General features: G+C 37.7%; 1 protein-coding gene across 1 annotated transcript in view; it reads right to left on the bottom strand.

The window, feature by feature from the left end:
* Positions 1 to 25,000, bottom strand: part of arid1b (AT-rich interactive domain 1B) — a 92,466-nt gene that overhangs the window by 32,350 nt on the left and 35,116 nt on the right. Inside the window, 3 exon segments of the mRNA XM_058755844.1 lie at positions 372 to 542; positions 3,836 to 3,925; positions 6,844 to 7,087. Of these exon segments, the coding sequence (XP_058611827.1) occupies positions 372 to 542; positions 3,836 to 3,925; positions 6,844 to 7,087 (505 nt within the window).

The raw sequence follows: 25,000 nt of genomic DNA, 5'->3' as shown, positions 1-25,000 counted from the left end.
CTGAACCAACATTGAACTGACTTTAGCTAACTTTTGCACTACAGTCTTTTAAAGCTGTTTTATGGCAGAATCTGAATTGTCTCCATAGTTGAGTCTCCATAATTGATTCTGCTATTTTCCTGTATATCTGTATTGTATAAAGCACTATAGAAATAAAAGGTGACTTGACTTGCACAAGACGTATGGATCACTATTTTTATGGTGGTTTTTGATCTTTTTTGTTCATGACAGCCCCTTGTCACTAAAGAGCGGAAAGAGCAGCATTCTTAAAATGGAGCACAAACAATTCACACAAGACAACTAGAAGAAAATAGTTACATAAAAATTACAAATGTTTTCATGTAGAAGAGCTTGGGATGTGCGTGTGTTACCTGAAGGACCATACTGGCCACTCTGGGGCCCATAAGAGGAGCCCAGCTGATAGGAGCCCACACTATGGTGCATAGGGCCAGTGGGACAGGAGTGTGGAGACATAGAAGGTCCAGGCTGCTGGCCTCCAAATTGGGGACCAGGTGCATTGCGCTGCATGTTAGGTGCAAATCCTAAAAAGTAAAACCGCAAAAGAGATTAACCATAACAACCAGGTAATGGTTACAGGAGGTAATTGGTTATAGGTGATGTAAGGTTTAGTGCTGAAATTCAAACTATTGTTTATAGTTTTGAATAATAAATTTTTCAGTATTATTCGGTGCATTCTGTATATACGTTTTTCAGAATGAATTACCTATACAAAGTATGTTATCATAGTATATGAGACAGTCCCAGTTAATACATAAACATACTGTATATTAATAATTATGGATGCACCGAATGTTCGGCAACCGAAATTATATAAATAAGCAAAAAGACCAAATAAATTGTACCGAACAATGACGTAACACAATCAAATAGAGGCACGCACTAATGCAGCAAACATGTCGGCAGTGTGGAAGCATTTGTAAGAGAAAGACGCAAAAATCATTATAAGCACCGACAGCGAGAGACTGTTTAGTACTGCATCACATGTCTTCAATGAGAAAATGAAGGGTGGTTGTTGCTGGTTACTGTATGATGATTGAAATCGCGAAATGGCCTCAAACGATTAGTAAATAAACTGCAGAATGTTGTGTTTTCTAATACACGCATGGATTCCATGTATTCAAACAGTGCTGCACGAGCTTGCAACGCTATCTGCTTGTTAGCCAGGGTTCAAAGTCCAAAGTGCGAGGAAAATCTGCGCTGAAACTGTTACTCGTAAGCTGCTCAGTAACGTTTTTATGCATTTTTTAAATAAAATAAGAAAAGACAATAATAATGATAATAATAATTGCAACAGCTCAATTAATATATTTATTATAACACACACATAGTGTTCAAATTGGGATCTGTAATATTTTCTGTTTTAAAATAATTGTCTTCTGTTCAGCAAGGCTGCATTTATTTGTACAGTAAAAAATACGTAACTGATTCAAGAAGGGGGTCTCAAAAATGGCCAAAAAATATTATTTTACTAGCTTATTAATTTTAAGTTAAATTGTGTTTTGTTGGTATAGAGTCTGCTAGAATGTTAAAAAAAAAAAAAGTTAAGTGTTAAGTAAATGTTTTTAAATTGTTGTTTTGTAATTGATTTTTTCTTTGAAAATGTAAACAAGACAGTAAAAAGCACATTTTGGCTATTTAATTTATGCAATGGTGAAAAAATTGGCAAAATATATGGGGAAAAACTGTGTTTGGTATTCAGCCTTTGGCCCAGTGTTTCATTTTGTTCAGCTTCGGCCAAAAATGTTCATTTTAGTGCATCCCTATTAATAATCAATGTTCAAAATGTAATTTCAAAACCGCTCTCATTTACCAGTACAGAAAAAAAAAAAAACAGAATATTTTTATATATATATATATATATATATATATATATATGTATTTATTATTTGTACCCTTGTGTGGTTGACTCAATAACTGGTAAAGGGATAGTTCACCCCAAAATGAAAATTCCGTCATTGATTACACACGTCGTTCCAAACCCATAAGACCTTCGTTAATCTTCGGAACACAAATTAAGATATTTTTGATGGAATCTGAGAGCTCTCTGACCCTCCATAGACGGCAACGAAATTACCACGATCCACGCACAGAAACATAGCAAGGACATCGGTAAAATAGTCCATGTGACATCAGGGGTTCAACCGTAATTTTATGAAGCTACGAGAATCCTTTTTGTGCGCAAAGAAAACAAAAATAACAACTTTAGTTAACAATTCTTCTCCCCCGAGTTACATCTTCCGTTTTGGAGAGTACCCAAGACTGTAATCTACATATTCAGCGTTGTTTACATTCAGGGGGGAAAGCACGCACATGAACGTAATCGGTGTAATCAGCATTGTTTACGCTTAGAGTAAAGCGTGCGTATGCGTTGTGATACTCTCCAAATTGGCAGTAATGTAGGGGAATCAAGTAATTATTTTTGTTTTCTTTGTGCACAAAAAGTATTCTCGTAGCTTCGCTAAACTGAAGTTGAGCCACTGGTGTCACATGGACTATTTTACCGATGTCCTCGCTACATTTCTGGGTCTGGGAACATTGCAGTTGTATTGCTGTCTATGAAGATTAAGAGAGCTCAGATTTTATCAAAAATATCTTAATTTGTGTTCTGAATATGAACGGAGGTCTTACAGGTTTGAAGCGACACGAGGGTGAGTAATTAATGACAGAATTTTCATTTTGGGGTGAACTAACCCTTTAATTCGTCTGTCAGTTTAAAGAAAAAAGGCATAAGTAGTCATTTTTAATGTTTATTTAATAAATAATTTGTAAATAAACAATAAATAATCACAAAACTTGCTTGACCAATGAAATTTCTCAGCTGATTTTTATTTATTTAATTATTTATGTCAGAAAAGGAAAAACTGATGTTGGTTTTGAATGAAAGCTGCACTCTAGCCCTTCTTGAACTACAGGCAACATACTGTAGTTTTATTCATGCTAAAGTCTTTTTACTTGTTTACTCAGATGTTTGATCATTAAAAGTCAAACAATATTTCTTTTTATTGACACAACCAAGAAATATATTTTGCAATTTTCAAGTAGTCACACTGGCTACATAACAAAAAGGGGTATTCATAACCCATTTTATTTCTGTAATGTGTTATATTTTCTAGTGAAACAGAATAATGAGCAAGTAAAAATGTTGAAAGAGAACTGACTGGACTATTACAAGTGGGCATTCTTTACAAAACTCAAGCCAGACCTAAATGTAATTTTGAAATGGATTGCGGAGGACCACTGCCCACCTGAAGCACTGCCAGCACCAACTTTCTGGAGCTGGACATGGAAGCGGAAGGCTGAAATCTTTATTTGTTATGATGGTTGTAATCTGTTGGTTAACATTTAATGCACACATTGAGTGCGTTTCAAAGGTGGATCATCCTACATTTACATTGTGAATGGTTACAAAGATTTTCTATGCAACAAGGTGCAGTGATAAATTGCGCACAGCAAGACTAGAAATGTGTATTCAGAATGTAAATAACATAAGGCTATGATTTCATGTTACCTTCTGGAGTATGTAAACCTAATTGTGATCACACTTGCAAAGGTGAAATAGCTGACAATTACAAAATGTTTGAATAGTTTTGGTTTGCTTATGGAAAATGGTTCTGCAGCATCACACTGTTAGCGGAATCCGTAACATGTATTAATACACATCATATAATTGAGTTCATTCATCTGAAGTGACTCCGGAATTGCTGGAAAATGAACAAGAGCTGACATACATTTTATTGGACAAAACTCTCCTTTTTCTGATAGCTGTAAATAGAGGCAGTGTGAGCTGTAATGTTACAGTGGGAAATCAACTCACCTCTCTCCTGAGACATGGGCGACTGACTGTGAGTCGAATGGGAGCCCACGTCTGGAACGTTCCCTGGGGTCTGAGGGGCCATCTGTGTACCTGTGTGTGGGAAAAACATGTACATGTGTGCATAAACCCACAGTCTTTCACTGTACAAACTAGGGCTGGGCGGCATATCGAGTTTGTACGCTATATCGATATATTTTTATAAGCGATATGGTATGAGGCAATACCATTTATATCGATACTGTAGCCTATAGTTTGAAATGAGCGCATCTGGGAAAAAAATATCTAGCGGAGAACACAAACTGAACTGTTGCGGAGAAAGTGCATAATACAATTTGTTCTAAGCATGTGACAAGCTTTATATTAAGGGCTTTAAAAACTCATGAGATATAGTAGCCTGTAGTTTATAGTTTCAGTTTAAAGCGGCTCGCTCCGTCAGATGTGTGCCGCTGACAGACACGCTATTCGTGCTGTTTAATGTGTTTGAGATGTGCTGTTTTCCTAAATGCATAACTTACATTTCACAGGTATATTCTCCATCTGTAAATGTTAGAAAGCCATGGAAATATTTCCATTTTGCTGTCAGAAGTGCATGAGCCTTCTGCTTTGCGATTCTCTGCTAGACTTCACAGACTTCATTTAGAACGAGCGCGCCAAACAGATGGAGCGCAATGAAATAGGAGCACAATAATTCTGATTAAAATATATATTTTGCTAAAATATTTGTAGTTGGACAATAAGTGTGACGTATGTAGAATATTAAGCCTACAAGTAAGTGTATTTGTAAGTTTCTTCCCTCGGGCAATGCATCTCATGAACACTTGACAATAATTGTGGAACACACACTATTTATACACTTATTTATCTAACACGCATACTTAGTCTACATTTCAATTTGCACGTAATATACCTGTACATACAAAACTGTCTATTATAATATACCTGGACATACAATTGTCAATTTGTATATTGTTATTCCCTATTTACTTGTTCTATTTTTTAATTCTTCTTTTATTATCTGTTTTTTGTCCTGTCGCTGTCATTCTGTTGCACGAAAACAAATTCCTCGTATGTGTAAACATACCCGGCAATAAAATCTCATTCTGATTCTGATTATATGATAGCACTAACAGTAAAGTAACTGTAATTGGGTTATCAAAATAGACTTTTTACTCAATTAGTCTGAGCTTTTTTATTATTTTCATTTTTAGTTCAGTAAATTTAACTTCTGCTTTAAAAGCGTTATTTTTGTTTTTAGATTGCAATGTTGCGATGTTAGAATGTAACGTGATTTTAACCCCTTTTTGCACATAATATACATGGTTACATTCACTTTATTTGTTTAATCCAAATACAAAAGCATAGAAAATACCGAGATATATACCGTATACAGCCAAAATATACAGAGATATGAATTTTTGCTCATATCACCCAGCCCTAGTACAAACATTATTTTCTTAATCAGTAATTTTGTTTACCTGTAAAATATTGACAAGTAAAATTCTGAGGATACTAAGAGTTGTTTTCAGATTCTGTTTTTAATGTTTTTCTTTTTATTGAATTAAATATTATTTATTTTATATATTATTTATATTTATAAATGAATAAATAATATTAATGTATTTATTTATTTTATTATTTAATTAATTAATTATTTAATCATGTAAATTTAAATTATTTTGTAATTTTGTTACATTTACTGTACGTCTAAAAACTCTGAAAAATAATCTTATCATCTTTATCTTGTTTTAAGGATGTTTAGATATTTTACTGGGAAGCAAGACAAAAATACTGATTATAAAAAGATATTTTTGCAGTGCACATGCACAAAACCACAAACGCAGTTAATGGTCTCACACAAGAGCTACATTTCACGATACAGATCAGACAAATTAGCCTAGAGGGCAGAATATCTAACCACACGTCCCATGGGAGGTGTTTAAGGCTCATTGTTTCTCTCCCAGGGGCCACGTTGTGTGCTTCTATGTACAGAATGTGTATATTTGTAAAAGCGGAGATATTCATTCTCCAGTAATGGCACACAGATCACATGTCAGGGCCAGCCCTGTATGTGGCTAATGGCCGTCGGTGCTCCCAGTAGGGATGAGGCAGTTTTGTGTGCAGCAGGGTAAACGGTCTCCTGTGGACCTTGTTAGTGACATTCAGAACGGAAAGTAAAAACAGCAGTTTCAGCTGCACAAAGCCCTCTGCTGCCCGGCCATCAAAGAAGCCTGGCTAACAATGCAGCACACAGCAGGACAGTAATTGTGTCAAAGTGACTCCAAACTGCTAACAGACTTTCAAAACTATTTTAATGATGGAGTGACTTGTTTTAAAGTCAGCTTGAATCCTGCTGCTGACCCACTGCTGTCTGGAGCTCAAACACCTCGGCCCCTGACTGCTCCACGGTGGCAGGATTAAATGACATACATGTGACGGCTGTAGCTAATGGGTGCGTCAAAGTTAACATAAGAATATTATTTTTTCCCCAAAATATTCACAACAGAAAATCAAGAATATGTGCCTAGTTAGAGAGAATTTCAGTCTGTATTTAAAATGTTTTTAGCAGCTAAATTTCAGCAGACTTGCCCGATGAAATGTTAGCAAACCCAAACATGTATGACTGACAGGCAGAAAATAATAATTATTTATTTTCTTATATTATATATATTATTTATTTTGATTAATGAATGTAATGTAAAACGATTTGGTCATACAGATATATATTTATTAATTTATTTAATTGGCATTAATAATTTAATTGATTAAATTATTGATTGAAGATTAATCAATTTGACGTTCTATGTCTAATTTTAATGGATATTATAAATATTCCTGAAAATTCCCATCCCTACTACAGAATAATCTTACACAGTTCAACATAATTACATAAATAGTATTTCAAATGATTGAAATAAATTAAGCAAACTAAAAACAAAACTGGAAACAGCACGTAAATATTTGATTTCGAAAATAAATCAAAAAATTATATCTCACACAGAATCTTTTACCTGGCCCACTGGCAGGTGATATGGGCCCAGATCGTGATTGGCTGGAACCCACAGGTGATCCCACCGGCGAGGGCGAGGGCCCGCTGCGCATGCTGGGGACCCGGGGCGAGGCATGGGGTGAGAAGGGTGACTGGGCGGGGTTACTCTGTTCTCCCTGGCTACTGGTGGAACCCGAAGCGCTGACGGCCGAACTGAGACCCGCCTCTGTTCCGGTGGGGAGGTCGTCTATAGAGCCAGATAGATCCTGAAGTACACAAACACAAGAAACGTGAGTTGAAGATGGAGCCATTATCATATTTTACAAGACTCCAAAAGAGCCAAGCAGCACAGCAGGCTATACATAAGAACATATTTTGGAAGCAAGTAATATAAAGCATATTTTGTTAATGCACTTGATGTCACATCTTATTTGGAAGAAAGCAAATCAATGGACAAAATCAGTTCTGAAGCAGCAAACCTGGAAAGACCCTACTTAAAAACCTGTAGGTCAGTCTGAACGTAGTGCATTAATTATAAGTGTATGCTGCCAAAATTACAACCAGTGCCAATCTAAACCCTATAAATAAACCACTTAGGGGGCCTGGGGCCTTTTTACCCCCACAAGTGATCCTGCATTCAGCCAACAGGCTCTGAGTTCATGTCTGCAAATAATCGTGATCAACCTTGCAACTGAAATTAGTTTCCAATTGCTGAGGTGATAACAACTCCTGACCTGAACTGCAGCAAAGGAACTTTAGTAGAGTGGTTGTTTTGTGAGCTCCTGCCCGTTGTCGAATCTCAATGATCGCTTTCTGTTATTCCCCACGGTCTCAAAAGCAACACTGATGATACTGGAAGACAGGCCATCAGAAGTACTACCAATTTTCTGTAACTAATAATAAGCACTATGCCAAATAAGGGAAAAATAAAACCGATTTCCTTTGCCGTGTATTACATCAGGCCAATTGTGCTGGAAGACTATGGAACAAAACTTTCCAATGAGGCCTTAAATTCCACGACACATGAGCCAGTGGTTCCAGCATGGAGCGCAATGAATGATTGTGATGGAAACTCTTCAGTTTCGGTCTTCAGAAGAGACTAACTTCACGTTGCAGGCTTAATGGTGATGACCTAGTTGAGGATGAAGAGGAACATATGCTCAGCTTTATGCAAAAGCACATATCGGCCTCGATGACGGAGTGTCGTGAAAACTGTGGGTCAACTACTTCAGCCCGTAACTTTCTCCGCTGGAAAGTCTCGGCTTTTCCAGTTACGCTAGACAGCTTGTTAATGTTATCGTGGATTCTTTTTCCAGATGACTCAAAAAGGGGGATGGTCACAATTCACATTTCATAAGAAGTTCACTGTATGGGGGACAGAGAGCGCCAACAGTACTTTTAAAAAGATAGTTCACCTAAAATGTCACCATCAATGATGACATCTTTTTTTTGATGGTCATGAGTGAATGATGAGTCATTATTCACTTGTGACCATCAAAAAGGAGATGTTTAAGCTGCTCTATGTCATCGTGACCAGGGGCTGTTGACCTCCAACAACAGATCATCACTAGTCCATATGACTAAAGCCCCATTCACACCAAGAACGATAACAATATTAGTGTCCACACCAGCGAACGATATCGTCTGTTTATTCTAAGCACACACTCATCTGCCGTGATAGCAGGATTGATTCTGATTGGCTGTCGATCTTTTTTATCGTTCATCAGCTGGAAAAAAATCATTCTGAAAGTGATTCAAACGATATAGTTTCTCTGTGCCTTTATCATTATAGCTGTGGAGTGGACTCTGCTATTCTTTAATATTGAGAACGATTTTTAGAACTATATCTTTATAGTTATCATCCTTTGTGTGAACGGGCCTTTATGAACTGTCTTCCAAGTCATCTCAAGTAGAGATGCACCAGTCGACCGGCTATAAATCAGAACCGGACAGTTTTCGCTCCAAACACACGATCGGCAGCTGGCTGGTTTTTAGTTTTATTTTGGCCAATCTCTTCTCTGGAATTGCACACAAACTGCATTGCAATCATTTTCCAAAATGTCATTTGTGTGTAAATAATACAAAGTCTGTAAACAGGACATTAACAGAGGCCAGAGACGCTGAAGACGGACACAAAGAGGAGAAAATACTGTAGCAGACAGATATTTTATCGCTATATGGATGTATCACTGAAGGGAATTCAGAAAAGTTTCAATGGCATTTTCTGTTCCTCTTATCTGTCAGCAATAATAGCCTTGTGGGCAGCATGCTGACATATAGCGCCATTGTGCTTCAGGCATCCTGAGTTTGTGTCCCAGCTAGCGGACCTTTCCCAATTTCGTCCCCCTCTCGCTCTCCCAGTTTGCTTTCTGTCAACTTACTGTTCTATCAAAATAAAAAGGCCAAACATAAATCTTATTTTCCTCTTATCTCCATGTAAAGCCAATTAAAGTAGTGTTTATAAGCGCAGCGCTGCTTTATTGTCAGAGAGAGAATTTGTGTTCTCATTCAGTCTGTCTGCTGTTTCTGTGTCGTTCAAGTGTCTTATGTAGTATAATTTAACAAAGTTAAAGTCAAAACATTGTGATTTGCTTTAAATATTGAAATTATACAATCTAATTCAAATAAAAAAACAAATAAAATTTGTTTTTTTAAAAACACTGCTTATGCTATATGAATGTAGCCTTTTTTTATTGTGATTAAAATGCAGTGTTTGCTTCTAATTTCAAATGGCAACAGATATTGTAAGGCTAATTTGCCTGTTATAGAGCCAATAAACAACAAATAAATTTGATTAAAGAATAAATTAATTAATTAATTAAAAAGCAGCCAATTTGCTGGGGGAAAAAAAATAAAAAATCGAAATCATTCATGAAAAATGTCTCATCTCAAGCAACATGGACCAAAATTGCAGTTGTCTTTTACACCACTCTCAACAGGAGTAATGTAAATATGCTCATATTTCAATATGACTAGGGCTGCAACAACGAATCGATTAAATCGATAAAAATCGATTACTAAAAGAGTTGGCAACGAATTTCATAATCGATTCATTGTGTCGCGCGACGCGGAGACGTTTGATTATTAAAAAAAAAAAACTTTAGTTGAGCGGAGCGAGTGAACACACTCGGTCTCTCTCGCACTGATGCTAGCAGAGTTCGCGCCTCATAGACAGGGCAGAGCAAAAATTTAAAAAAACGAGCGGAGGTAGAGGAAAGATACATGGCGGAGGCAGAGAAATCCGTGCGACCCAAGTCATCCAAGGTGTGGGAGCATTTCACACTAAATAAACAGAAAAAGTGTGTTAACTGCAAAATATGCAAAAGCGACATGGCACGGGAGCAGGCGGCGTTCCGTATGGCAGAGTATGGCAGTTGCCATACCCTAGCCCAGTCAGGTGCTGTGAAAAATTATCCAAACTTGAGTTATTATTATTTTAAATTAGAGGGTTTTAAAAAATAGTTAACCAATGATAAGCATTAAAAGAGCTTGTCAGTAAAACTGTAACGCCATTGGATCATCAAGCTCTCAGCGAAACCTCGTAACTTCACCCGCCTCCATTCAGATGGACGCCACGCACAGCCTGGAGGAGACAGATCTCCGCTTTTATAGCGCAATTACATTGCAAGACTAAAGACACGTTTTTATTCACTCGCCTTTTTTGGACCATTAATTTTTCAATCTGTTGTCATGTATAGCTACACTGCAATAAAAGCTTTTCTTACTTAGTAATTTTGTCTCGTTTCCAGTCCAAATATCTAAAAAACCTTAAATCAAGAGACAAGAAAAATGGCATGAGAAAATTAATTGATGCTTAAAACTTCTGTTTGAGATTATATCTCATTAAGATTATTTTTCTTACCCCATTGGCAGATAATTTTGCTTGTTTTAAGCAAACAATCACTTAATTTTGAGGTGTTTTTTCAGAAAATAAGACAATTTCTTATGCTATTTCATGTGTCTAGTAAATGTATCTTGATTTAAGATTTTTTTAGATATTTGGACTGAAAACAGGACAAAACTACTAAGTCAGAAAAGCATTTTTTGCAGTGTATATTCTGTGCTTTGTCCCATATAGGTTATTATTGACAAATATATTTATGTGTTGTACTTTAATTTACTTTTAATTTAATTTTAAAGTTCTTTTATAGCACTTGGTCATCTTAAGCTGTGTTCAAATGTGGTGTATAAATGAACCTTGCACTTACTACAATGATGGTAATAATTTAATGAATAAGCTTCAAGTGAACTTGAGAGAGAGAGAGAGAGAGTGTGTGTGTGTCAGTGTGAGAGTTTGTGAGTGTGTGCGTCTGCAAAAGTGTGTGCGTCTGCGAGTGTGTGCGTCTGCAGTGTAGTGTAGAGAACAAGTTCTGACATTCAAACAAATCCTGTTAAATTTTCTGATTTGTATTGTTCTTTATTTTTTATAAATTATTTATTGTTCTGGCAGCTCAGGTGGCACTTTATTTAAAAAAAAAAGTGTATATATTTGGCAGATGTAAAGTATACATGTGTATGTTTTTGTGTTAGTCCATTTTATTTTATTTATTATTATTATAACAGCTCAGGGATGTTCAAGGAGCAACATGTTTGTGCACTTTCTAAAGATTTTGTTCTGTTTTTGAATAAAGGGTTGGAAATGAATGCTTTTCTTGTTTTGTTTTGTTTTTTAATCCGATTCATCGATTAATCGAAAAAATAATCGACAGATTAATCGATTATTAAAATAATCGTTAGTTGCAGCCCTAAATATGACACATCATGATTGGTTACAAACCACTGTAGAATACACTCACATCACTGATGTGATATTTGATTAGAAATAGACGTCCATGACATTTGAAAAATGTGGATTTTTTGTGAATAAAGGCTCGAACTTCTATCTTTCCTTCACAAAAATCTATCGAATGGCTTCAGAAGTCATATGGACCACTTATTTTATGACACTTTGCTATTTTTGGAGCTTTGTGGAAAAGAGCTTCAAGAACATTCTTTAAAAACATGTTTAAAAACATTCTTTCCACAGAAGAAAGTAAGTCATTTGAGTAAATGATGACAGATTTATTTGGGGTGATCTCAAACTGTAGGATAAATAACTTCTGTTGTTTTAATTTTGGTGACATGTTGTATTCATTTCTGCAAGCTTTTCTTGCAAAACTCCTAGTGGTAGAAGTCAAACCACTTCAACCTTGTACAAATTAGTCGAGGCTGGAGCTTGCTTGATTTATGTCCATAATTAGTTATATTCGTTAAGTCTCTGGCTTCTTTAATTGATGAATGCAATTATTCAGGCTCATTGGCCATTCAAAGTTCCTCTCTTTCCATCTCTCACCCTCCAAATCTCAGCAGAGGAGAGAAGACAGAGAACAAAAAAAAAAAAAAATGAATGCAGCGTCCCTCTCTTCTGATTGGTGAGATTGAGTAATGCAGCCCACCCAGCGCTCATCCTTCATCATTTCACATGACAGCCTCCGTACAAGCCAATTAAAACATGGAGGAATTATGAGAGGATAATTGGGGAGCCAGGCATGGCCATCTGAAGCCTGGTCTCTTTAAAACAGCTCAGAATTCAAAACCTGGATTTAAGGGCTTTGTTGAAGTGGAGGGCCAAAAATAAATTAATTATAATAATTTAAAAAAATATTATATTATATTATCGGAGTGTCTATTTACACTAAGTGCAAATAGTCCGCCATTTACACTAACTACGTCCACCAACGTGTGATTGGGATAGTCAACACTACAAAAGATGATTGTCAAACAACAGCACTGTGGTGTAGACGGCAAAGTGTGTACCGTAGTTTTTTTTTGACGCAATCGACCCGAGTTCGAATCTGCCTTTTGCCAAACCGTTTTTCCCTCCCTTTTCAAATTTCATATCACATTGGAAAGGTATTTATTTTTAATAAAAATGAAGTAAATAATGATATCAGATAGGGTTAGGGTAGGTGTAGAGAGGGCTTTATTGTCCCAATAAGGTGGCATCCATTTAATAATTTGAATTACACTCAATAAGTTACTATTGCATACTGTTTCATACTGTACTACAATACTGAGGTGCAGATAATTGCCACTATTTGCAATAAGTAGTATAAATAGCAAAAAACCCTGTTATTTTAACACTGTAAATAGAATCTAGCTATTTTCACTTAGTGTAAATAGCATCTATCGCTGCTTGCCATTATATTATATTATGCCTGCAATTTTTTTTTTTAACTACCCAAACACACAAGACTAACCTAGATGTACTGTAAGCAGAACATATGGTGGACTGTACCACATGATAAAGTCGGTACAATTGGTTGATAACATATTTCAGGCAGGGCATAGTGCAGACTCAATTTAGCATGGGAAGATTTTATTTCTTTTATAGCAAAAAAAATAAAAATACAAAGGCACAGAAATCATCCATAATGTTTGTCTTCTGATGATGTTGAAACCCCAGAAGAAGAAATCCAAAAAATGGATGCTAGAGCACTTAAGGGCTTTTGTGCTCCAGCCAGTCATAAGAAGAGACAATAGATAGTCGCACATCAGTGAGGGAGAGGGGCCGTAAGGCAATACGAGTACACACGACACACACACACACACACAATGCGCTGACGGAGGAATTCTCTTCCCCTGTTGTGATGCCTGACAATCTGAAAAGAGGCTGACATATTGGGTTTGACGAGAGCGTTCCCCAGACACAGAGAGCGTGCTGGAGCCGAGAGTGGAGGTGGATTAAGCAACCGCAAGAGAGATGGAGGAAAAAAATATGTATCTTTCTGACAGGAGAAGGCAACAATAATAAGTCTTCATACTAAAAAATCACCGTGACACAGATAGGCTCTAGACTTCTGATGTAAAAAGTCTATATTTCACACAACTGGTAGGCTGGTAGATGAAGTCTGTAGTTACTCTTGGAAAAAAACAAGTGACGCATGCCTAAGCGTGAATGGCAAAGACTTTAACCACAGTGGGTGTGATCACACCAACAGAGCAAAACAGCGGGGTTCAGGAAATAAAAAGGTCATTCAAAATCTCCATAGTGAAATTGATTTTTACTGATAAAGTTTAAACCTTTCAAGATAGACCATCCGTGATGATACACTACTACCGTTCAAAGGTTTAGGTTGGTAAGTTTTGTACGTTTTTGAAAGACATGTTCACCAAGGCTGCATTTATTTGATGAAAATTACAGTAAAAACAATAATACTGTATACACACACACACATACATATATACTGTATATATATGTAATTTAATCTTGATGATGGCAAAGCTGAATTTTCAGTAGCCATTATTCCAGTCTTTAGTGTAACAGGATCCTTCAGAAATCATTCTTATTATTATTAATATATATATATTTTTTAATTGTGCAAACTGTGATACATTCTTTGATTAATTCACCTTATTTTTCAATGCGAAAGTAAGCCGCTTTCTGTGGATGTGTGAGATTTCTGGTTCATTAGCCGCTATAGGGAAATAAGGAGAAGAATAACAAAGTGCAGTAAACAGTAAAACTGTTTTTACTACAAACCAGTGTGTTCATAATTAAGATAATACATTAAAATAATATGGTATAACACATCCGTTTGCCATATCAAGCAGCAAAACAAGCGGTTTTGTACAGTTAAAAACAGCTGGATGCGAATGACACTGAAAGCTAGATCCAATAAATTTCCCACTCTTGTGGGGAAAATACGTTTGAAAGAACAGCATTCATTTGAACTATGTAAACAGGAATTGTGGTGTCATGAATTTGGTAAATAAATGCGTTACAAAAAAGTTACATATCGCTAATTGGTTATTGGTTAAGCTATATGCTGAACAGTTAACCGCCAAAACATAAGATAACAAAAGAAACAAAGAATGAGGAATGTTCATTTTACAATATATTTGCAACAATTAAAAAAAAAAATATATATATATAAATATTGAGAAAATCACCTTTAAAGTTGTCCAAATGAAGTTCTTAGCAATGCATATTACTAATCAAAAATTAAGTTTTGAAACATTTACGGTAAGAAATTTACAAAATATCTTCATGGAACATGATCTTTACTTGGGATTTTTGGGATAAAAGAAAAATTGATAATTTTGACCCATACAATGTATTTTTGGCTATTGCTACAAATATACCCCAGCGACTTAAGACTGGTTTTGTGGTCCAGGGTCACATGTGTCATCTCTAAGCAATGGAATGTTTATCACTTAAGGTCATGGATATAAAGTATCCAATGGAAGATATGATTTTGTATGGAACGAAAAAAGCATAAAAAGTGAAAATCATTATGCTTCATGGTATAGAAGAACTTCATTCATTCTCTCGTACGCTAGGTAGATAGTTTAGTCCCTTTGGCTTCCTTTGTTTCTAACTGTTTTTTGTAATGTGATTAATCTTGAGGCTGGTTCAACTCTCTATTGATTGTTTTCAAATCCTCACGGAGAAAATGAATGAAAAAAATACTCCCAGAACCGAGGCCTAAGAAAAAGTGTGCGGTCACTGTTGAACTTCATTCGCAGTTTACTTTAAAAAGCCTCTTTAAACAAATCGCTGCAGTATAATCAAACATTTGACATGTTTAATGACACAATAACAAAGGCACTGGCTGAACACTGCATGACTCCATTAACATTCTGGACCAGATCTACTTTATTACATAATAGGGATGTGCAATACAACATATTGTATCAACAAAGAAAAAGACCAATTGCCTAATTGATACCCTGAATAATTAGGCTTGTTTTGGGTTCACCTGACCAGATTGTACATGTTTCTTAGTGGGTGATTACATATGACATGTTGCATTAAAAAAAAAAAAAAAAAAAGACTGGATGAGAATGCAAATTGCTTTTTTCTTAAAAATAAATAAATAAATAAAATAAGGTTTAACTACTTTTTACTTGAAAACATCTAAAAATGCAACACTCGTAGTGGGATGCTCAAGAAACAACAAAAGACAGGATGCAACGGCCAGAGATGTCTGACTGCATGAAAGGGGCTTTGCAATTTACAGATGCAAATTTTCCCAAGAGGGTTTAACTGTGCAAACTGTCTAACATCTAAAGCAGAGCATGCCGACAAAACACTAATTAAAGCACCACTGCTAAAAACATCAACGCTAAAAAAAAAAACTAGTCAAATTTATTAATCTATGAGTAGTTTGTTGGACGAATAGTCATGGCGACACATCCCAAATACATAATGATAAAACTATGAAGGACATCAATAGGAGAGTAGAGACTGAGACAGTCAGATCATTACAGCAAGAGTGTGTGCATCTGTGTGTGTGTGTGTTTAGAGGGAGAAATGAATGAAGCTGCCTCTCTTTTAAGACACACAGATAAAACGAAACAACAAAAAAGGATGGACAACAAAAGATTACTTTATCCGCACTGCGTGATAATGAGAAATGCTCGGTGTGTCTGTACGAGGAACCGAACTGACAGAGTTGTGTGAGAGAGAGAGGATGTCAGATCTCCCGTCACCTCATCATATCTCATCTTGTCAGTGGTAGCATCAAAGAGCTGTCTGATAGAGCATGTAAAATTGCTACCATCACATATACACACGTCACTGTGTGCAGCTCCCATTCACAGCCCATTAAACACTGAAGTGTGACAGTGGCTTTCTGTTGTGGCTGATGTCAGTGCTTCAGTTGACAGCAGTGATAGGAGACGTCTATGGCGGATCAGACTCGCTCAGCAGGTGTCCTGTCAAAGTCATCCCAGCCATCATTTCTCACCCAGAGCGTCTGAGAGCTCCACTCTCACACGCAGGGCTTCAACCTGCACACTGAGCTCTGTGCTAAAGGAAATGGGCTTTAAAACACACTGCACCCCTTCGTTTCAATTTTATTTCTGTTCCACTACTGGCACAAACTGGAATTACAATTGCACTCATTTCAGCTGCCCTACTGGGCTGGGCATTACAACAGGCTGGCAAGACTATCCGTCCAATATCATCTCTTGTCTTCCACAAAAGAAAATCAGCCATATAGGTGCGAAATAAGGGCAAATAAATGAAGACAGACTTTTCATTTTTGGATTTCGATTAGCCCCTTTCGCACATTAAAGGCCACCTATTATGCAAAATTCACTTTTGCATGTTGTTTGGGCATAAATGTGTGTTGGCAGTGTGTGTACACAATCACACTATAATGATAAAAATCCTCCCGCTCCTTTTTTTAATCCCCATAAATCATAAGCTGCGTCTCAGAACAAGCGTGTGCAATGTGACATCACATTTTACAAGCCCTGCCCACATCTGTTGACGAACACTTAATTTTTATAATTAATAATAATTTGTTACATTTATATAGCGCTTTTTAAAGCGCTTTACACAGAAAGCGGGAATCTCCTCAACCACCACTAATGTGCAGCCATATTGCACCAGAACGCCCACCACACAGGTGGAGAGGAGACAGAGTGATGAAGCCAGTCAGTGTATGGGGATGATTAGGAGGCCAATGGGCAAATTTGGCCAGGATGCCGGGGTAACACACTACTCTTTTTCGAAGGACATTCTGGGATTTTTAATGACCACAGAGAGTCAGGACCTCGGTTTAACATCTCATCTGAAAGACAGTGCTTTTTACAGTATAGTGTCCCCATCACTATACTGGGGTGTTAGGACCCACACAGACCACAGGGTGAGCACCCCCTGCTGGCCTCACTAGCACCTCTTCTAGCAGCAACCTAGTTTTCCCAGGAGGTCTCCCATCCAGGTACTGACCAGGCTCAACCCTGCTTAGCTTCAGTGGGCAACCGGTCTTGGGCTACAGGGTGATTATGGCTGCTAACACTGACTTCCGTATTAGCAGAGACTCCGCTAGAGCATTTAAAAACAGCATTCAAGTAAGAAATGTCTTATTAAAGGGGTCATTGGATGCCCATTTTCCACAAGTTCATACGATTCTTTAGGGTCTTAATGAAAAGTCTATAACATTACTTTGGTTAAAATTTCTCAATGGTAGTGTAAAACAACACCGTTTTTACCCTGTCAAAAACAGCTCTGTTCATAGCAAGCAATTTCCTTGCATGACGTTTTAAATGCTAATGAGCTCTGCTCACTCCGCCCCTCTCTTCTGTGGTGTGACAAGCCGTTCTTTGAGAGTCCAACAATTTTTTTTTTTTTTTTTTGACTAAAAAAAGACAGACATGAACATCTTGGATGTGGGTGAGGAAATTATGAGGAAATTTTAATTCTGGAGTGAACTAATTCTTTAAATGTCTGCAAACATTTTCACTATCTGTCCAATCTGACAACATTTTTTGACTACTGAGTGAATTTGGGGTTGATCACACAGAATGTGTATTTTTGCTTGTAAAAAAATATGAGAACTGCCCAAGAGTGAGGCAGAACTGCAAAGCTGATGAACAGAAAAGAAGCTGCAAAATGCATCACAACAGTCAGACAGACGTTTGCGTCAAAAAAAATTAAATAAAAAAATTAACCATGCAGAGTAATCGTGTCATCTCCATCCGTCCTGACCTCATAAATTAATCTTCTGCTTTGTTCATACATAGCATCACACATGATATCTACATGGTAATTTACCAGTAAAGAGTGTGTGAAAGGGCTATCAACAATTGTACAGTGTCTGTATTGCTGAGTTGGAACGGCATTGAGGGTTTTTTTTCTTTTTAGGGTAACTGCATTTGCTCTTAGATTTAAAACAAAAATCACTGATCAATCCCACCTTCCACAGTAGGAGGTGGCATCATGCCAGCTGCGGGCGTCGTCTGCTGTCTGGTAACAATTGCCGGGAGTCTAGCGATGGGAGACACTGCTGATGAACTACATCCTGGGGTGCACATGTTCCATTCTTCACCCAAATCAAAGGTGGAAGCACCATCTGTCTTCAAAATATGTTTTCTTTTGTATACACATAACGACCGTATTCTAGCTTTGTTTTCCAAAGAGTCAAGAGCTCTAATAGGCAGAGTATACTTCGTTTTCCACGTTGTTGCAAATGGTTTCGCATACAAGCCATTCAACGTATACCCTATAGATTATGAGCATGTATGGACGATAGTGGACGATAGTTGACCTATGGATGTTTTTGAGCGTTTAAATTATTCACACAAAAAGCTGTCTGAAATCGGACAGATGATGGATAACTTTCAGTCTGTGAGTGGAACGGAAAGTATAATTTCAGCTTTAATACTGGATAAAAAAAACATCAGTTAGAGTGGGTTCCTCTGATATCTAAAGAAAATATGTTGAATGAACGTTAACTTTTATCATTGAGACAATGCTTTTTTCAAAACACAAATAAAGCAATGCTTTTCTCTGATGTGGATTTGACTGATAAACGTGTTTCGGTAAAGTACAAATTTGCACACACACACACACTAAAGGATTTGATGCGAACTTGGGTTCAAAATGGCTTGATGTTCATTTTTTGTTTGGATCTATTAATTTTTAGCAAAAATATGCAATTCATATTGTTTCCCATTCTGATATCTAATCAAAAAAGCCTCATTACAAGGGTGACATTTCTGAGAGGAAAAAAAAAAAGTGTCTGGCATAATCTTTTTTCCCCCTAATATTTTCTCATAAACAGTAAAGCATTTGTTAAAATAAATATTTAAAAAACAAAAACTTTTGTCCAAATCAAAGTCATGTAGTGCAACCAACAAATTCATGTGGTACAACAAATGTACATGAAAAAATAACAAATTAACTTTGAGATGACCATGAAGACATGATGGTGTGGGTCTCCACACAAAGACATTAAATTTTAATATATTATATAATATATACTGTGTAATATAAAGATATTATATTAAACATCTGATAATTTGACATTTTTATGACATGACATGGCTATTTTATTTAGGCTTTCTTTTTTTTTAGTCATATGTATACGTTTTAAATGTTTTTATACATGGTTACATCCAGACTCTGTGTTGAGAGGGGTCCACTAAGGAGCTAGATGGCAGTGGTTCCTAACTCTGTTACTGAAACCCCGAAACAATGCACACTGTCAATGTCTCTTTTATCTGACACACCCACTCCAGGACTTGGAGTCTCTACTAACGAGCTGATGACCTGAATAAGGAGTGTTTGATTAGGAAGGCGTACAAAATGTACACTGTTGGGGGCGCTTCAGAAACAGGTTTGGGAACCACTGCTCTATGATAGACCCCACTCATCGGGCTCAGGGGAGAAGGGGCCAACTCGAACCAATTTTGGGCTTTGTGAATTTTAGCGACAGTACTGTATCATAGTCATCTGAAGCACATGCATATTCCTGAGAGGCCACATTTTATTCTGCCCCAGAGCAACACAGAAATAAACGGATGAAAGGAAACAGAGATGGAGGCGAGCACACTTCACCTCAACTGCATGGCGCACTCCAGCTCGGCTGCTCTGAGACTCAATACTACAACGAAAGGGGGCTTCTGTGTGCACACTAACATTCAAGAGCTTCCCCTCTGTGATCCTCAAATCCGATCTTTGTTAAAAGCAGACATTAATCTTTCATTTCCTGTCAAAAGTCAAGAGGTCCACAGAGTAAAGCTACAGCGAGACAAAGCTTCAACGTCTCGCTGGCTGAACGACTTCCTTGTCAAGGTCTTGGCTTGAGAGAGCGGCTAGGGTTTGGGGTTCAAGCGACCGTACAAGGAACGATGGCCCGTTGGTTTTATATCTCCCCAGACAGTCTGAAGAAGGTCACAAATGGAGCGTGTTTCCACTGGCATTTTAGCTTTAGTGGCGCTTTCTTTGACAGAGAGTCATCCATCTACGGCGGACCACAATTCCCTTATCATCAATTAACAAAACAAGACTGTTTGAAACCCAAATTAAAAAAGAATTGGATCCACTGAACCAATTAGCATTGTTAATATGGGCAATGAGAGCGCCTGAAGGCACGAAACAGCTTTCAGATTATCTTTCCTTATTGACAAGCTGTAATGGGACAGCTCGTCATTTATGCGGAAACACAGGGATGGGTCAACGAATAGTCGATTAGTGAGGCCGCTGACTAGTTTTTGTCGTACATTTTAATTTTGATATTTAATATATAGCATGTGGATGCTACAGCCGTACACGTTCATATTCAGTAACTGTCCGTCATTTATTTGACACCAGGCATGGCGATAAAATTCCGCATTTAGTCCCATTTCATTGTGCTCCACCTACAACTAGTTTTAAACGCAAAGCTTGCTAAGAAACGTGTGTAATTGGGGTTGAAATGGGGGGAGAATTATTTAAGGCGAATGGGTTGACTAGCCGCTCAACATAACCCATCGACTAGTTGATTTTGTAGTTTGTTTTGCACATCTCTAACGAAGGAGAATAAAAGGACAGATAAAAGATTTCGACAAAACATAAAAGGGCTTGGTGTTTCGTCTCTCACGCAAGCAGTGACTAATGTATGCGTCTGCCGAGCGAGTGAGACACAGTAGACAACGGCAAGGCTGTGCTTGATTTGATGAGCTGTTGATGAGAGCAGCCTGGATCCCTGTAGAGGCTTCAGAGAGAAAACGAGTGCGAGACGCACACACACAGCCGAGTTAGGCCTCGATCTATCCTTCACTTCCTCCCCGAAGAGCAACTTCAGCCAATGGCGTCGCAGATTCCCATCCCCCTTACGTCCCCTGCCAACGACTCAGCCAATCAGACGGCTCTCTCGTCTGCCTCATCAGCACGGCCCTGGCGCCTCTCTCCCCTCCCTCATTTTCCATCCCCTACGTGCTCGTTCTAATTATGGAGAACAAGTTGTGGAGCACGGAGAGAGGGAGTGGAATCAAAGGAGCACGGGAAGACAGAGTGGAGCGAAGGAGAGGAACGTCGGAATGGTGGGGGAGAGGGCCGCATTGACAGGATACAGATCAGCCTGCAGGGCTCGGGGATAAACAACGATTCTTTCAAGCTCTCAGTAAATTAGAGTGCTGCAGAACGGCGGTGAGAGTGAGTCGGCCGTGTCTGTCTCACTGCAGCTGTGTTATTGCGGGAAAGACACAATCTTCCCCTTCCAGCCAGTCTGTGACAAGAGGACAGGCAAAAACGAATGAAGGGTAGACAGCAGGACTAAAATGAGAGAGGGTAAAGCAAGAGGGGATAGAAAGTGAGCTTCTTTTTTTGAGTGGAAATGATCAAACCAAGCAGAGATCAGTGAAGCACCACAGTGATATAGCAAAAGCCTTTGTGAATCCCCAAAACCTAGCTGCCTACGTAGGCAGAATTTTAAGGCATCAGTCATGCCCCCAATACCAAGTCTGTTCCAAAATAAGATACTTTTCGTCAGGACAAATTGTAAGACAGCTTCACATGTATCCTTTGTGAAGAAGGCAATCAAAGAATGTACTGCGTCAAGCTCAGTGAAAAAAAAATATGTTCAAGATGGCAGACGAAGTGAGAGAAAGGTATATTATACATACTTGTGTTGTGTTTTTAGCTTAGCTACATGCTAAATCGTACCCTACTGCAAACACAGCTTTAATTCGCTGATTTGCTGGTGCAGGCTTGTCTAGTTTGATGATTTTAGATGAAATTTTAAGGGTGAGTCTAGAAGACTTAACTCAGCTTAAACCATCTTAATGGTCCCATTCACATGAGAAGCACAATTCGTATGACCATGTCCATGTGGCGTGTTCCAAAATGGTCACCTATAAGGTTATATTTAAATTTGGATGTTGCCATAGAAGACAGCTCACTAGGTTTTAGAACAAACCTTTTCCCTTTTTTTTTTCTTCCAACCCAGATTCAGTCGTGCTCTGCCTCCCTCTTATTTATGGTTCTGAATATTCAGCTTCTGAAAGCCGTGCTGAGCTCTCATCTGTCTTCCCAGCTTTTTCTCATTAACCGCTCTAAATTCTCCACTCCGACTCTCATATAAACATTAGTTGGCTAGACTGTTTGCAATTCAAAGAAGCATATCTCTGGTCTTAAAAAAGCTCAGGAGACAGAAGTGGTCAATAAAGGAAAAGTGTGATGAAAACACTCACAGTGTACGTTGTTTCAGTTTATTGTGCTTAGATTGAAATGAATGAGGAGGTGGATAGAGGCCAAGAATTAGGTGTTTCCATCATATATTAGGGCTGAAACGATTAGTCAAAATTACTGACAAAGTCGATAATAAAAAAATCGATGATAAAAAAAAGCAGTTAAGAACACATCTGATTACAGCAATGTGGATGTTTGCACAAACTCTCCATGAGGATACTTAAATGTTAAGGAGGTGAATTTACTACGCAAAACCTTCACTGGAGCCATTCCTTGAGAGAAAAAGTATTTCTGTGCTGGAAATAAACAGGAAGTGTTTTATATAAGAGAGTGTACAATGCTGTGAGGAACATAACACCAACAATTAACCTTAAAAAAAAAAAAAAACAGTTTTTACAGCTGTGGAATGGGATGAAAGCTATAAGCTAAATAACTAAATCCACAACAAAAATGCATTCATTAAAATTCCCACCCACTGTTACTTGTGATATGAAGCAGACTAAGATTTTAAATAAATCTGACTACCACAGAGGAAGAAAAATGTATTTACTACAAAATCCACATGGTTAATGATTTTGTTACTGTTACTATGGTGAAATGACTCCAAAAAGGCACACCATATGTGTAATAAGAGTTGTTTCCTGTTACTGCCTGAGTGCAACCAAGCTATGAGATATGTGAAAAATTTTATGAATAATGATAATAAAAATTTAATGTGAAAGTGAAGGAAAATATATTAGCTACAGTAATAAACTATTAAATCTAGGGGTGGGCTATTTGACCAATATCTAAAGTCACGATAGAAGCAATTTTACTTCATGACTATGATATATTGCATTCTATAATATATATATTTTTAATAATAAAGTTTCTAAGATTTATTTTTATTATTTTTAATATGATGCTGTTAGAAATCTAAGTAAACTAGTCAACCTCAGTAAAGATAAAGTAAAAGTACACTCAGGAAAGTACACTGTAATACATTTTTGCCCCGATTTCCCCCCGATTTACAGTCTGGACTAATTGCTGAAAGCATAGTGTCTGATCCTCAGTCATTTAGTGTATGGCAGGTTTTTCCTCTGTAACTATTTACAAAGTCGGCAAGTTTATGATCCCTAGTGTTTTAAAATCTGTTCAGATTTGAAAAGTCGTGTAGTGTATGCCACCTGGTCACTTCATCTGGGTGAATTTACCCTTTATTCTTACAGTTTTACAATTCAAAAGTTATGGCGCTTTTCCACTACATGGTACAGCTCGGTATGGTTCACTTTTGGCGGGGGGTTCCACTGGGTACAGTACTTGGTACCTGGTACTTTTTGGTACAAATCTAAACATTTGCTTCGCTCTGGAATGGCATTCCTTTTCTTGGGCAGAATATCTGTAACCATGCCCATCCAACCTAACGGTTGTTATGAGTGAGAGACAGAGAGGAGGAGCGTAAAAATAAAACCCCGCCCTCTATTCAATATTCTGTTTCAGTTGGAAATACATCACTACACTGAAATAAAGTCGGCAGCAACTTCCGGTTCACGCTGACTTTAAAAGCCACCCAACTCCTCCATGACCTTCAGCTGTCATGGTGAATAGAGGGGGGGGGAAACCTGTGATCCCACGATTCTACAAGCTAGACAAGAGCATCCATCATCCTTGAGAGCTTTTTCTAAACCCAATTTCTCTAATAGAAAAGGCAAAAAAGTAGGAAGTATTGACTAGGAGAGACCAAAAAGGGTCTAATTACGTCTGCAAGGTCCAGCACATGTTTATTTGATTCGTCTTTTAAAGGAAGTGCTTGATTAAATAAATAGAGGCCAGGAAGCGCATTTCAAATTCTCTTTAATGGAAGATGATGAAAAAGCCCACGGCTCGAGGCAGAGTGCGCAAAACCCACCACGAGAGAAACGCAGGCCATCAATCTCGCTCTCGCTCATACGCATTTCACCTCTTAATGTTTTCCCCAACTGCAACGCACTGAAGATCTGAACGCAAGCACAGAGAGAGACTTTGAAAGCGTCAGGTAAAAAGGGATAAACTGTACAGAGATTCCCGCCAGCCCATAATACCCAAGGCACGTAAAAGAGGTTTAAAAAATAAAGCAGAACACCAAAGCAATATTTGTTCAGAAAGATGACACAGGGGGAGACATGAATAAAATGTGTGTGAGAGTGTGCGCGCACGGCTCTGCTGCTGAGACAAAGCCATTTACGATTACAGCAACACGAGGGCTGCCAAAGAAACA

This window comes from Onychostoma macrolepis, chromosome 20 (assembly GCF_012432095.1).
Source record: "Onychostoma macrolepis isolate SWU-2019 chromosome 20, ASM1243209v1, whole genome shotgun sequence".
Classification (NCBI taxonomy): domain Eukaryota; kingdom Metazoa; phylum Chordata; class Actinopteri; order Cypriniformes; family Cyprinidae; genus Onychostoma; species Onychostoma macrolepis.
This window is presented reverse-complemented; position numbering and strand designations above follow the sequence as displayed.